Source organism: Dreissena polymorpha, chromosome 4 (assembly GCF_020536995.1).
Source record: "Dreissena polymorpha isolate Duluth1 chromosome 4, UMN_Dpol_1.0, whole genome shotgun sequence".
In the NCBI taxonomy this organism is placed as follows: domain Eukaryota; kingdom Metazoa; phylum Mollusca; class Bivalvia; order Myida; family Dreissenidae; genus Dreissena; species Dreissena polymorpha.
Window position 1 is genome coordinate 129,643,764 of NC_068358.1, and position 16,528 is coordinate 129,660,291.

Genomic DNA, 16,528 nt, shown 5'->3' on the forward strand with positions numbered 1-16,528 from the left:
ACATAGGCCACGCCCACCCAAAATTGCCTTTTACTATAATTTCTTCATTTCTACACCGATTCACTTCAAATTGATATTGAACCTCTCTTATGACAATACGGCCAATCTCAGCTATGCATGGCCCCATTACCAACCCTGGAGCGCCCCGCCCACAAAGGCCATGCCCACATGGGCCACACCAACCTAAAATTGCCTTTTACTATAATTTCTTCATTTCTACACCGATTCACTTCAAATTGATACTGAACCTCTCTTATGACAATACAGTTAATCTCAACTATGCATGGCCCCATTACCAACCCTGGGGCGCCCCGCCCACATAGGCCACGCCCACCCAAAATTGCCTTTAACTATAATTTCTTCATTTCTACACCGATTCACTTCAAATTGATACTGAACCTCTTTTATGACAATACGGTCAATCTCAACTATGCATGGCCCAATAACCAACCCTGGGGCGCCCCGGCCACATAGGCCACGCCCACCCAAAATTGCCTTTTACTATAATTTCTTCATTTCTACACCAATTTACTTCAAATTGATACTGAACATCTCTTATGACAATACGGTCAATCTCAACTATGTATGGCCCCATAACCAACCCTGGGGCGCCCCGCCCATAATAGGCCACGCCCACCCAAAATTGCCTTTTACTACCATTTCTTCATTTCTACACCGATTCACTTCAATTTGATACTGAACCTCTCTTATTACAATACAGTCAATCTCAACTATGCATAGTCCCATTACCAACCCTAGGGCGCCCCGCCCACATAGTCAACGCCCAGCCAAAATTGCCTTTTACTATAATTTCTTCATTTCTACACCGATTCACTTCTAATTGAAACTGAACTTCTCTCCTATGACAATACGGTCAATCTCAACTATGCATGGCCCCATTACCAACCCTGGGGCGCCCCTGGGTCAAACATGCGGCGTGGGGATACGCGTCGGCCTCTGCCGCGCCATTTCTAGTTATGTTTGTCGTGCTGTACAGTGTTTTGAAACAGCTTGGAACTTAAATGTACATTGCAAGGTAAATATATTAATATAAATCATAGTAGGTTAAATACATCAATTACTATATACCATTTAATGTGCTTGTTTATATTTTATGTTTTTTTCCACAGCTGCATCTGATGCGATTACATGTTTCTCCCTTATTCAGGTATTCACGGAACGTTTTTGCCCTTTTTTGCCTAAACTGCGCGCTAAAATGCCCTTTTTGAAAGTAATGCGCCATGCCCCTTTGCCCTCCTGGGAAAAACACTATTCTATATAAGCACCGCAATGATCTTTAATACGTGAAAAGAACTCAATAAAAATCGATACGAACCGATGTAAAAATAATATTCGTAACTTGATTTTGTAATTCTTAATGGTATGACAAGATTTTAAAATAAATATGTAACAGACTTGAAAATAATTCGTAATTACGAAAATACGACCCTTATCTGGAGCTCTGCATGGGTATGCTTTGTAGTAATGTGTAGTACATCAGGAAAATACTTGAAGGTATTCTGTATATGTAATATATATTTAATATCAAAATAATAGAAGTCCTTAATTCTATAGTCGTATAACTGGTCGACATATATAATGTTATAGAAAAAGGTCTTATTGTTTGAAGTTATGTCTTTATTGTTCCATAAAATAGTTTTACTGTTGGTTTGGGTTTATAGATTATGAGTAACATTACTCAATGCGGATAGAACATTAGATAGAAACATGTTTTTGTTAGCAACTTCATGTATAATATTTTTGCTCATGTTACATTCAAAAAGTTTGGAATCACCATATTATTTTAGAATTTTCTGGTAGAATAGTTAACGTGGGATCCTCCTGCTATGTATGTATGAATCCATGTATATGTGTGTAATACTTTATGTAAATAAAAGTTGAGAGTACTTTAATAAATGTTTAAGTCTTTTAACAAAAACCTTGTATTTCTTGCAGGATAATGCTATTAAGCTCTTAAACCCTTTGATATCAGTCTGTTCCAGTAAAAAGAAATAGATAAAACATTTATAAAAAAATGAAATTGGAAGTACATATACAAGAATCTTTTGTCTGATGTTCAATTTGAACAAACAGTATTTCATGTTTGCAGCCTACATATTATTTCTAACATAACCTGAATTTCCATTAATGCGTTGTCCAAAATTTTACAGGCTCTGTGTACCCATATTGAATACAATGCTACCAGTTTGTAGCCCAAATTTAGTACAATGCTGCCCGTATGTAGCCCATATTGAGTAAAAGGGCTACCCGTCTGTAGCCCATATTGAGTAAAAGGAATGCCCATGTTGGACCTATATGGGTCCCATGTGGGCACCTTTATGGGCCCCATGTGGGCTGCCAACATGGGACCCAGATGGGTAGTGCAACCGGGCTCCATATGGGCCCCATCTGGGCTGCCCCATATACTTTAATGGGGCAGCCCAGATGGGACCCATGTGGAGCCCGGTTGCACTTCCCATCTGGGTCCCATGTTGGCAGCCTACATGGGGCCCATATAGGTGCCCACATGGGACCCATATGGGTCCCATATAGATTGTTTGCTGGGTATTTGCTGACGATGCAACTTATATCTTAAATGACAATAGTGACTCATTCCATAACCTTTTTGAGTCGCTAACCATTTTTGGAATGACATCGTGTCTTAAACTAAACACACATAAATGTACTGTGCTACGAGTAGGTAAATTAAAACAAAGTAATATGTCCATCATAAAAAAGAGATAAAATTCATTTGGACATCAGATGAAGCCACCACGTTAGGAATAACATTTAAAAATAATAAAAAATGAAACAGTTCTAAAAACATACTGCCTAAATTACAGAAATTTAAAAACTGCTTAAAATCATGTCAACGCCGTGAATTAACTTACATTAATCGGAAGAAAACACAGTGTTGAAAACGTTTGCACTCCCTAAATTAGTTTATGTACTAACTGTTATCCCAAATCCACCAAATGATATTATTAACGATATAAAATCAGAATTATTTAATTTCATATGGGACGGAAAACCTGATAAAATTAAACGAACTCAGTTAATTCAATTTGTAGAAAATGGAGGTATCCAATTAACGGATATCGACTCATTCTTGGATGTAATCAAATGCAGCTGGGTTAAAAGATACCTAGATAGTACCAATACGAGTAAATGGAAATTATTCTACCAGAAAATTCTAAAAACATATGGTGACTCCTTACTTTTTGAATGTAACCTCAGCATCTTCAGCATGAACATTTTGCATGAAATTGCAAACGAAAACATATTTCTATCTAGTGTTATATCGGCATGGAATAATCTAGATACCCAAACCAACAGTAAAACTATTTTGTGGAACAATAAAGACATAACTTCAAACAATAAGACGTTTTTCTATAAACATTGGTTTGATCAAAACATTAAATATGTCGACCAATTGTACGATTACAGAATAAAGGACTTTTTTTTATATTTTGTGATAATATATGTTACATATACGGAATACCTTCAAATGATTTCCTAATGTTTTACACATTAAAAGCATACCCATACCTATTAAATCTACAATTAATACAAATAACACACCATGTAATAAACATCATTCGTAGAAAACATACTTGCAGAACAAAACAAACAAAATATTTTTCAAACTTCAAATTAAAAACCCTGTATAAAACTATAAGATTCAAAATAAATGGCAAAGCCATCTTCGAGAACAAAAATTTAATTGGAATTTTTAATATAAAACATTTATTGATAGCACTATGCGAAATTTTCAATATAAATATGTCCATATAATAGAATCATAGCTACAAAATAAATATCTTTTTAAGTGCAACCTATCCAACACAAATGTATGTGATATATGCAGCGAACATATTGAAACAATTGAGCACATTTTCTGGGATAGCAAACATATTCAAACTCTATGGAACCAATTGACAACATTTCTAGAGAAACAACAATTAAAAGTAAAACTGTCTCTCTGATATATCAGTTTCGGTGTAAATACTTTTAACATACCAGAAATTAATAACACTGTGAACTACATTACCCGCTATTATATTAATGAAATATTTCATACTCAGCATGAAATACAAAAAAAAAACACATATTTTGAACTGTGTTATAAATTATTAAAAACTTAAGATCCAAATTGAAAAAGAAATAGCCCTCACCAACGATCGATACACTTCATATTTTTTAACAAAAATGGAAACACATAAACTTTCATAATCCAGTTCAGTTGTCTTCTACCCCAGTCTACGAAACTCATCTATAGATTATTACATTTAAAAATAACAACATACACCACAGGCAACCAAAGCACAAAAAAACACTGTATATACTATCATATCATGTATAATATGTTTGACATTATTACTGCTGTATTATATCACTTTTGTTCTTGCTCATGCAGATATTTACTGTGTATGTTTCATATTGAATAAAAAGTACCGTTGATGGACAATCATAGATCATGACGGTTTATATGGTAAGAGGGAAATGTTTGAGGTTATATCAAACTCCTTCCATATGGAACAGACACAATAAACCGTATTTAACCATATAGAAAATATTAGTATTTAACCGTTGAACCTTGCCCTTTCATGTACAAGCATGGATCATTCAGGTAAACATTGTCTGGTTATGGGGATTATTTGGCTAAAGTTTAATTAATTGTAAAAAACCAACATCAACAAATATTTGACGTATGACATTGAATTGCAGCATAGACCTTTTACAGAGTGACGTGGTTTAAATGTGCGAATCGTCGTTTTGTCGTAGGAAATAATACTCTCAAGCAATATAGGCACATCCGTACAGGCGTTTACGTTATGGAGAGGAAATATTATATGGACGTACAGGTGAACAGACAAACGTGAATGCGTAATTTCGTCAGCACCCAAATCTCTTAATTTAGGATATAAAATAACTCGTGAAAGCAAAAAAAAACGTTCTTCAATTCCTCTGACATCTAAAAATATAGGCAAGTCAGCATAACAGATTGTTCGATAACTTTTTTATGATACGCGATTAATTTCCACCTTTAATAAAGATATACACTGACTTATCAAAATCTTCCAAATCTCTATTTACATTTATTGTTATTTTCCTTAAGTAATTTAGTTAAAGTTAATTTAACGATTATGATCCAAAACCAATAATCAATTATAACGACTATGATCACACTTAGCAAATAAGTTAAAAAATCAAGGTCTGGTTTTAGTAAACAAACAAGTTCGTATGAGTTTAATAAAAGAATCGAAAAACTCTAATGAGGAAAATAATGCTTAATTGTTCGTTAAAATATTGTATCGTTATAGTAATAAGAAACGTGGCATTTGATTACCGGAGAAAAACCCGTTATTCTCCAAATTAGAACATTCATTTTTGTGTTTCGTCGGTGCATAATATCATTATATTTTATGTTGTTCAACGTGTTTATTACATGAACCATCTTTAATTAAAATAATTATGTTAATGACCTATGTGCTCCTAGGGATATATGCTGTGATATGTCATAATATTGTCATTATATACCATAATTGTTAGATAAACATTCATGGTAATACTTACTACGCATGATTTGCATATTATGTACATTGCGGCGTCAAAGTATATTACAGATGCAAATTTTAAGTTATTAAGTATTTTAGGAATTTGTGTGGGATTTACCACGGACTCTAGATGATTGAATATACGCTCCGTGGATTTACCTATGATATGGTCCAGTATATGTTTTGATTAGCTTGAATGGGTTTCTGCAATTAAGCTGTTATTAATTTACACTGCCCTGTCATCTCCACACAAAAAACTGTCACATGATACTTGGCCATGATAACAACAATAGGTAAAAACCCGTCCGTGAAGTATCGCTATCTCGACGATACACAATTAGCTAGGGTATTTACTCAAATGTTGCTTTGTAATTTCGGTGTATTTGTGTTTATATTGGAGTTCGGAATAACAGAATATGCCATGTTTGTTTGTCAAATGGGCCTTGTTCTGATAAAATTTGGCTTAATGCATGAGCGTAAGCTGTCATCCCAGATTAGCCTGTGCAGTCCACACAGGCTAATCAGGGACGACACTTTCCGCTTTTATGACATTGTTCGTTTCAATGAAATTTCGTCTTAGCAAAAATCCAATTTAGGCGGAAAGAGTCGTCCCTGATTAGCCTGTGCATACTGCACAGGCTTATCTGGGATGACACTTAACGCTCATACATTAAGCCCAGTTTTCTCAGAACAAAGCTCAAATGATTGTTGTTTCAGATGGTGCGGTTTTAAAAGGATTTGATTATTGACTAGATAATTGCATACAAAATATCGTTTTCAAGAGGAAATATATGTTGTGGATATCTTGTGCATTATTATTGAATATAATAAATATGCAATGCACTTGTCGCGAACTGCGATTAACTACACCTTGGGTGTGGATGCTGGATCTGATACCTGATATTGTTCGAGAGAGAGTGTTTGTTTGTTTTAGATTAAATATGCTCTGTTGTGAGAGAGTTGACATTTTCGGGCTGTTTTATGTTGTGAATGTTGATAAGTGTGTGTCTGCTTTCTGATTATGGACAAAAAATTTAGTGAGAATTTAGGCTTTAAAGTCGTAACATCGGAAACCTTTTACTGTGGAATTATAGTTGAATTAAGATCAGCAATATTAAAATAGCTAGATATTAAGTGTACAAATAAAAACAGCTTATTTTGGAATATAATTAAACTTGTGTTGAAATAAAAATAAAATACGATCTAAAATATTAATAAAGTGTTGTGTTATTAATGAACTCAATGTAGTGATTAAATTGTGTACAGTCCGAACAGTAATTCTAATAGAACATTGGAAAAGCTCGCTACAGCACTGTATTAAAACCTATGTTTCATATATTGTAATACATATCGATAAAGTGATAAACAGTAGTAGCAAAAAATATGTATCTATAGAACTAATGGAACATCTCGGGCTACATGATGGAAGTAAATATGATTATTAGTATTATAGTTAGTGCGATTATTGCGGTTTAAAATACGTTATCTTGGCTTATTTAAATTTCACTATCAGGAAATAATGACATTCCAGTTAAAACGACCAAATTAACTAGCGCGTGTAGAGTTTACCAGTGTACATCTCTATGATCTTTGGTTACGGTAAGGGATCTAGCGTATTGCTTAGCGAATATGCTAATGACCTATAGCCTTACATTTACGTAACAGTATCCCGCGTGGTTGCGATATTATCGGGGCTCATCAGCCACTTGACCCTTTCAACACCAGCTGGGGTGAACAACATAAATGAACTGGCATTGTTTAGCGATGAAGCTTGTGTATTCACATTGGGTCTGCATCGTCTCATGCGCGGAAGGATCTCATAAACTTGGAGAAAGAAACACGGCGATGAAGCGGGTCGTTTATTCGCGTTTCCATAGTGTTCACGGTGGACAATAGTTTGTGTTCGTGGATGTACAGGTATGTCGTGAATTTAATTAATAAGGATTGGTAAGAAACAATTAATAATCGGCAAACCATTTTTTCGCGAGTGTTAATTTTAAAGTCGTTATTTAATAGTCATTTCTGAAGTTATTGGAACTTTTTGGACGGATTGTTTTTGTATAATAAGTTTAGTATCAGTATCAGTGGCTCTACAGACAGAATAGTACGACAATTAAACCGTCGACAGCATCTCGGATGATTTGCTGTCTTTATTCATGTATGAGGCGTCTTTCATTTTCAGTAACGTGCGGTTATTGAACAAATGTTTTGTTATAATGGATGATTGTGTTGGAAAAACCAATGGTTGCGTGGATTATACCCGGTGAATCGAGAGTAAACAGTAAAAACGTTATGTGTTAGTTTAAACCATTTATACCTAGCGTCCTAAAAAAGGACATTGCAAACAGCGTAGACCCAGATGAGACGCCGCATAATGCGGCGTCTCATCTGGGTCTGCGCTGTTTGCTTTAAAGGAATTTCTTTATGTAATATTCTAAATATAGAAATGAATATACTTGACATCCCTAATTTTGGAAATAAATTGATCCAATTTAGAAGGATGGGAGAGTCCACTAGACATTAATGTGTTAAACCTATTTATTTTAGCTCGATTGCATCAAAAGCCTAAGGCTTTTATAATAAATAAATTATAAATAAACGCTCTCGAGTCCGTTTCCTGGACAAGAACCAGTACTTTGTGCCTTGGGGGGGGGGGGGGGGGAGATCCGGGCAACTAACCTTAGAGTTATACTGAAAAACTGATTTACTTAAAGATTACATATAATAAAAAAAAATATTATAAAGTATTGTTATGATTATTAATAAGAGTAGAGTAAAGTATGTGTTAAAGTTTCTACCCGTAATATAGTTCCTTTAAAATAATGTTATTTAAAGAAACAGCTCCATATATTTTACCTGTCAAATAGGTTTTTATATCATGTGTAGTTATATAGTATCATCTGTAAGGCCAGTTGGTTTTAAAAATAGTCACACCGACCGATGCATAAAATAAACAACATAAATGATGGAATAAAGTGCTTAATTGATGACAGATATAACTCTTGCCAAAGGTTAATATAATTTCTAATGAAATCGTATGTATAAATTTTCTGTTCAAATCCGTTTTTATAGATCATTTTTGGATAACTGTGTATGATTGGTGCCTAATGTGTAATCTTGATATAAAACCAGTGACAGGTCACAAGTGCACCCCCTCTTGGATCCGTTATTGACGCTGAAGAACATGGATGCGTAGAGGCACAAGCACCTTAGTATCAACCACGATACGCGTCAACCAGACACTGTACGCTGGCCGATGGTGTCAGAAGAGAGTTGCCATTCACTGCCCGGGTCGGACAGCCGATGGAATGATAAGCCAGTACATAACCCATTAACAAATGACTATTTCTCTGTAGACCCCACCTGCGCACGTTCTCGAGGCACTGATTTTGTACATATACCTTTATTGAATTTTCGTCGCGCATACAGTCGCTGAGAACTACGGCTGAACCGAAAATATATTCGACAATACGGACCGGAAACAACAATGACGATCATGTTGATGAATTCTTCGTTTATTTCGAAACTTAACGGTATGGTTATGGAAGCGCTGGAAAGAACGGACTATGATACAATTCTATCAAAATATACATGGCAAACACTTTTTGTAAGTTAGGGTTAGAAAAGGAAAAGATTAGCAGAGCGAGGTTTCGATCCTCGGACCTCTGGGTTATGGGCCCAGCACGCTTCCACTGCGCCACTCTGCTATGAGCCAGTTAGCGGAAATATTGTAATTGAACTTAACCACATCCGTACTGTTCTGTTCGGGCTAAGTCCTACTGTTAACTTCGTTACTAACAATACAATTATTAGCGAAATAAAAGCGATTAAATACAAGATAAACATTATATGCCCAAATATAATTAGCATCTGCAAAAGCACATGTTTAAAAAATCATATGGTTAATTATAATTGCTTATAAATTAGAACGCAAAATTATGGTACGAAAACCACATAGAACGAATCAACATTATACAGTTAGACTGGTTCCTAGCTTCGGTTGAAAACAAAGGGGCAGGTAATCCAGACTATTCTACAGTGAGAAGTTCGATGATTTCTGTGTCTATTTTATTTAATAATAATTATCGAACACTATAGTAAGTTGCAATCTTTTGCTTATTTTGATTAGATAATTTTAAATAATGGGCAGTTTGATACACTTTGCTTTTGACCCTTGTTCTAGTTGTGTTTGGGACAGAACACATTTGTGCTGAAGCATTGTGGCCTTTTGACGTTTTGTGGGTGGGGCAATTAAATTTTATTCAGATTTAACAACATTATCGTTATTAGTTAATTATTTTCTCGATAGTTGTATCCTTTGGTTTAATTTCACAATATTCGCAGGGTCATTTGAACAAACAAAGTGATTGTAAATTTTCAACTTAATTTTTGATGTAGCAAAGAAGCAAACACAGCTACATGACTTGGGTCTTACTAAGTTACTAGTCTAAATAGACATGATTGAGAAATTTGACGCCAGGTGTGATATATTTTGCTGGAAAATCTGAGCAGCGGATGACCATTTTTGGTTGGAAACTAGAACAATTTAATAAAATCATTCTTTTACAAAAGAACAATTGACCAAAAACAGTAACATATTTAATGAAAAGAAACCATCATACATGTGTCCAAATTTATCAAGTAAAATACCAGTTTTAAATTTTGAATAATATGTTGTTGTTTTTTCAAGCTGCTATCATATCCCTTGTCCCAGCGATTGTTTTTTCCCAATTGGGAGAAGAACTGGTACCAGACCAATTGGGAAATATAATATCGCGAAAATTCCTGTATTTGGGAAAATTCATGTTGTAAAGTATCCAGATTCGGACATTGGTGTAATTGATTTGTTGATATCACATACTTTTTAATTGATAACTACCAGTAAGTGTTTTTAAGTTGTCAATATAATTTAAATTTACGTTCAAGCCATAGAGCTGCATAGGGAAATATTCACAAATAAACTTAAATGTTAAATTTAATTTACAAAGAAAAACTTTTTTTAAACCATCAATTGGGATTTTTTCTAACAGCAATTAGGGAATTTTCAGTTATTTCCTCATTGGGAAAGTGTAGTTTTTCAGTACTTAATAAAAAAGGAAAAAAAGTTCTGTACATACCAGACCTGCATCTATAAGTAAAATGAAACCTGAGAACAGCTGTCAGTCAAGAAAAAAGGTCTTACCAGCAATTGAAGACAGGTGACCGCTGTTCTCATGCACGATGACCTCTTATTAAATTGGTGGTCCCTGGTCAGTTGGTAGCATTGATTGGTCATTACCTTTCCCTTGGTTTGCATACAGTGTTATGTAAACAAAGACTCATTGCCTATAAAAAAGTATAGTAAAATATATTATTTCTATTGAATAAAACAAATTAATATCTTGTAAATAAATATAAATTTATACCTATTGTTATACTTGACGAGTTGTGGATTCAGATTTTCAAATTTTCTTACACTATCTCACCTTAGCAGATTTTGAGTGGCCTCATTTGTGAAGCATTTGTAGTATTTTCCAATAATTTTTAGCTCAGCTGTTTTCAGAAAAAAACCCAAGGTATTGTCACAGACAGCTTTACCGCCATCCGCGTCGTGCTAAAACCTTAACATGGGCTCAAAAATCAAGGTGCTTCCATATACAACTGTGAAACTTCATAATGTAGCTGCACCTTTATGAGTTCTACATGTTACACCCTTTTTTGGGTCACTAGGTCAAAGGTCAAGGTCACTGTGACCTCTTATAAACAACAACAAAAAATCTTCTGACAAGCTTTCGTTTATTCAAAACTGCAACCACGGCTGAGCGTTGGCACTCGCTATGCGGTGCTCTTGTTAACAATTAAATATCAATGCCAAAAAAAGATTCCAACTGATGAAAAGGCTTACCTCAAGACAAACTTCAAATCCTATATCAAAACTTTTTTACCAAGACAGGGTAGCCAATACTGATGGAGATAGGCGGCTGTACTGAACGCTTACTTCTGCGAACAATCAACCTTAGAAAATGTCCACCATCATCCCCCTTCTCTTCCTTATTCCACTGTTTCCATTCTTTCCTCAATATAACTTTCCAAACAAAATGTTAAAGATTCTATATCTAACCCCGACCCCTCTAAGGTTAGTTGCCCGGATTTAATCAGCCCAACACTATTAAAAGAGGGATGCAACGAATTGGCCACCCCACTATGTCTTTTTCAACATGCTTTTAATCAACTCTAATTTCCCTGAATCTTGGAAACTTGCTAATGACTAATGTCACACCATATTAAAGAAAGCTGACCGTTCCCAACAGTCAAACTATCGACCAATAACTCTTCTGATTTGCAAAGAAAAACTGATGGAGTGTTGTGTCCAAAAACATGTTTACAAATTATTAATACCAGGGCTTACTCTGCAATTCGCCAAATTAGCCAATGGCTTCAAATTGCCCTATTTGGCTAAAGAAAATTTTATTTGGCTACAACTTTTTATTCATTAGAATTCATAAAATAATCCAAAATAGAAGAATTTTGCCTTAGCAAGGGGAATTTGGCTAAAGAAATTTTTGAGCCAGAGGAAGCCCTGAATACCTTATTACAGAAAAAACTTCCAATCTGGATTTGTGAAGGGCGACTAGCATAAACCAGCTAACTTATCTGTATGACGACATCCCTAAGGCTATGGATGATGGTTAAGAGATCTGAGCATTTTTGTGTGATATATCTAAGGCATTGGACAGAGTTTGATGCCAAGGTCACTAAAGTGTCTTCTATTGGGATAGGTGGCTCTCTTCTGGGCTGGTTTTCTTCCTAACTCTCAAGCAGGAAACAACAGATTTTCTTTGCTTATACATCTTCTTCCTGGTCATCTGTTACTGCCAGTGTCCCACAAGGATCCATTCTCGGTCCATTGCTCTTATCAATATATATCAAAGACATAGTAAATGAGACCAGGGCCAACATTCGCTGACATCACGAAACTATGTACAATTGTTGAAAATCTTCAAATGTCTGCCCATGTTTTAAACACTGATCAGTCGCGAATTATCTTCTGGTCAAATACCCAGGTTGGTTTCTTTTAATTCAGCAAAAATAGAATCTCTCCTATTTTCATGTAAACATAAAAAACTACACGATTTTTTTAATGAACGCAGTTACGCAAGTCAAGTCCCACAAGCATCTTATACGAATTCTTTCAGAGGATGCAAAATGGGCAACTCGTATCTCTATCATGGTTGACAAGGCTAGGCAGCGAATCGGCATCCTCCGATCCTTAAAGTATTTATTATCTCTCATAAGTTTAGAGCGCATGTATCTTTCATTTATCCGACGCCTTTTTGAGTATGGCGATGTCGGGTGGGACAATTGTTCTAATTACTAAGTAACGAAATGAAAGCTGTCCAAAACGAGGCTGCAAGGATTGAAACTGGCGCTACCAAATTCTGTAACCTTGGACCGTCTTCTAGTGGGAATCCCTAGCCGACAGAGGAAAAAATCATAAATTAATTTTCCTTTATAAAATAAAGAACAACCTAATCCCATCATACCTTTCCAATCTGATACCTGTACAGTCCGTTCGCACATATTTTTGCTTTGTAGCAATAACAATAGCCCAGCAATATTCACAAATACTCGGCTGTACAGGTCTTCATTCCTGCGCTCAACTATCCCGTTATTGAATTCTCTTCTATAACCAACAGGATTCCCAAATCTCTATAATATTGGCCATCGGAAATCATAAAACAACCACTGCCGACTACGTCTAGGTTGTAGCACATTTACCTTTAAGTTACACCATAGAAACATCACTAATAGTCCTCTTTGCTCCTGTGGTGCAGAAGAAACACCATCCCACTACATAATTAATGCAGTGCCAAAATTTTGATAACATACATAACTCATTCCTTTTAAATCTGCTGTGTCCATTGACATTAAACAATCTGCCCTTTGGAGATGATTGGCTATCGCCTGAACACAACACATGTCTTTTTCAGCGTGTCCAAGGCTTCATTGCAGCAACAAAAGGTTTGACATATAGTTGTGGGACAATACATACTTCCTTCTTTTGCATATATTAATGGTTTAGAATTACAATAGCAGTACTAACCATCCATATTGCATTTTCTTCTGTAGTAATTCAAGCGAGGAGCAGAACTTAAATAAGCATTGAAGATGGTTGCCTTCTTATCCATGAAAAGTTAATTATTTTGTGATATGCACATGTCTATTATAATATATTTGTCTGAACCAATAAATATGTTCAAACTAAATAAGACATAAGGTCCCAGGAAAAAGATTTCCATATTAGGCCATTAGTATAAGGTTTTTATGTCCCCCACTATAGTAGTGGGGGACATATTGTTTTTGCCCTGTCTGTCTGTTGGTCTGTTTGCGCCAACTTTAACATTTTGCAATAACTTTTGTTATATTGAAGATAGCAGCTTCATATTTGGCATGCACGAGTATCTCATGAAGCTGCACATTTTGAGTGGTGAAAGTTCAAGGTCAAGATCATCCTTCAAGATCAGAGGTCAAATTTATGTGGCCAAAATCGCTCATTTTATGAATACTTTTGCAATATTGAAGATAGCAACTTGATATTTGGCATGCATGTGTATCTCATGGAGCTGCACATTTTGAGTGGTGAAAGGTCAAGGTCATCCTTCAAGGTCAGAGGTCAAATATATGTGGCCAAAATTGCTTATTTTATAAATACTTTTGCAATATTGAAGATAGCAACTTAATATTTGGCATGCATGTGCATCTCATGGAGCTGCACATTTTGAGTGGTGAAAGGTCAAGGTCATCCTTTAAGGTCAGAGGTCAAATATATGTGGCCCAACTCACTTATTTTATGAATACTTTTGCAATATTGAAGATAGCAACTTCATATTTGGCATGCATGTGTATCTCATGGAGCTGCACATTTTGAGTGGTGAATGGTCAAGGTCATCCTTCACAAGGTAAAGGTCATCCTTCAAGGTCAAACGTCATATAGGGGGACATTGTGTTTCACAAACACATCTTGTTACTTCTGACTGTGGCGTACTGTATTGGCAGTATAAATCCTTATTAAAATTATGGATCACCCTACAGTATTCGAACAACTGAATAAACAAACTACCTCTTAATACTCTGGATGGTTGTTTTCAATAAAGGTTAAAAGCAAGAGTCAATGAAAGTATCAAGATTCAACTGCATTAAACTGTGCTCCAACTATGATCTGAAAAAGGCAGGGTTCTAATTCGTCGAAAAGGTCACTTTACTGTGCACGGTCATATTATCTCTATGGCAAATTTTCAATATAGCATGTGCTTTATAAAATAATTTTCAATGTTCATACTTATGTGAAAAAAAATCAAAACAAAGGCATGGTGGAGGTCCATGTGGGCAGGGTAACAAAATTAAATATGAAACACACAACGATTATATTTGGCTCTCACATCGTTAATGCTAAAATGGACCATTTTTATAAACAGGAGCATTTCTAACTTCTTATACAAGTTGCAATTAAGAAATTTAGGTGGTTTATTATGGCTCAGTAGTGACTTGCACAACAATCTTACTAGGTTGTAAAGGGAGTACACTGCAAAATTCCTGTAATGTCTTTAATCTTTAGGTTTGCAAGAAAGGTAACTCCTAACCTTTAATGGCCTCAAAAAATTCCACATGCTTGGAGTAATCTCCCTTGGTTAGCTTTTCACTATCTCTTATTTGGCACTATTTTAACAGAATCATTATTTCAGAGAAAAATTGAACATTTTAGCTTATACAGGCTTTCTACTGGTCCCTACTTTTCCCTACTTTTTTTTCTTTACCCTACTTTTCCCTACTTTTTTTCAAAAATAGCCCTATTATCCCTACTTTTTCATTTTGCAAGTAAAATAAATAAAATGCTAAATGAAGGCTTACATGATTCTTCTTTAGATATTTTTCAGAATTTCCATCCATTATGAATCTTTTGTAATGAGTACAGTTCAGATGTGTTTGGGGGATCACCTTGTGATGTCCATCCTTGAAAGCACCATGGTTCCTTGGCTAGTCAGTACAGACATACTGGTCTTTAGGTAAGATATTATCTTTTACACTGTGAAAATACATGTATGTTCTATTTAATCATAGCATATGTTCTTCTTGAACTAGAGGTGACAGATATGCACGCTTCATCTAGACTTTACACTGCCAAGTTTCTTTTTTCAAATGATGCTACTAGCTGAGGGAACCCACAAATGCCATGCTGTGTTTTAAACCTTATGGGTTAAATTCGTAATTGCAGATGCTGCTTTCCTTTCTTACAAAATACATTTACGTTTATATGTAAAGCTTGCTTTTAATAACTTTCATATTAATCATAAATAATTTTGTATGACCCCACAAAACAGGGAGGGGTGATTTTGTCTGGCCGTCCATCTGGCTGTCCATAGCCCAAAGTTTCTGTCGCGCAGAACTCAAAAGTATAACTGCTAGAGCCATCTTTCTGTGAATATTTGTCAGCATGTGAACTTGTTTACCTGAGTATTTTGATGCAAGTGTATCAGATATCTATGGATAGGAATCTTTGTGACAGAGCCAAATTGTGGGGGCATCTGTGTCCTATGGATGCACATCTACTTAAACATTATTAAATTGATTAGAATTAGAATACCGTGGCATTTGTAGTTTGCTATAAGACACTGCATTGAACAACACTGCTTTGACCAGCCTTAATTTGCTTTGTGTCAATACTATGATGCAGCAGTGACATATTGACAACTGAGATCCATACAATGTCCATTTTAGTACTATAACTTAAACTAGTAAGTTTCACTAACATAATCAAAGCACTGAAAGTACTGGTTTGACGATGCTTTTGAAGAGGATGGATATATAGAGGATATTTGTTGGATTCGGCGGAATATCGATTTTCCCAGAAAAACAGCGAAAAATATCGATATTTTCACTGTTATTTTTCACTGTTTAAAACAGTGAAATACCAGTTTATTTCACTGATATTT

General features: G+C 35.2%; 1 protein-coding gene, 1 long non-coding RNA gene and 1 other non-coding gene across 10 annotated transcripts in view; 1 reads left to right on the forward strand and 2 right to left on the reverse strand.

Moving 5' to 3' along the window:
- The window catches only part of LOC127876491 (uncharacterized), a 180,464-nt gene that overhangs the window by 72,899 nt on the left and 91,037 nt on the right, over positions 1-16,528 (reverse strand). The gene's annotated exons all lie outside the window — the stretch shown is intronic.
- Positions 9,194-9,265, reverse strand: Trnam-cau (transfer RNA methionine (anticodon CAU)). The gene has a single exon. It is a non-coding gene; the product is annotated as a tRNA-Met (tRNA).
- Positions 9,572-16,528, forward strand: part of LOC127876444 (ubiquitin carboxyl-terminal hydrolase 38-like) — a 553,141-nt gene continuing 546,184 nt past the window's right edge. For 7 of the 8 annotated variants that reach the window (XR_008047865.1, XR_008047864.1, XR_008047866.1 and 4 more), the window contains exons 1-2: positions 9,597-9,655; positions 13,529-13,559. Coding sequence is in view for 1 of the 8 variants with exons in the window: in XM_052421733.1 (XP_052277693.1) it covers positions 9,609-9,655; positions 13,529-13,559 (78 nt within the window). In the remaining 7 variants the exon portion in view is untranslated. Of the gene's footprint in view, positions 9,656-13,528; positions 13,560-16,528 lie in introns of all 8 variants that reach the window. The other variant, XM_052421735.1, reaches the window with a different exon arrangement.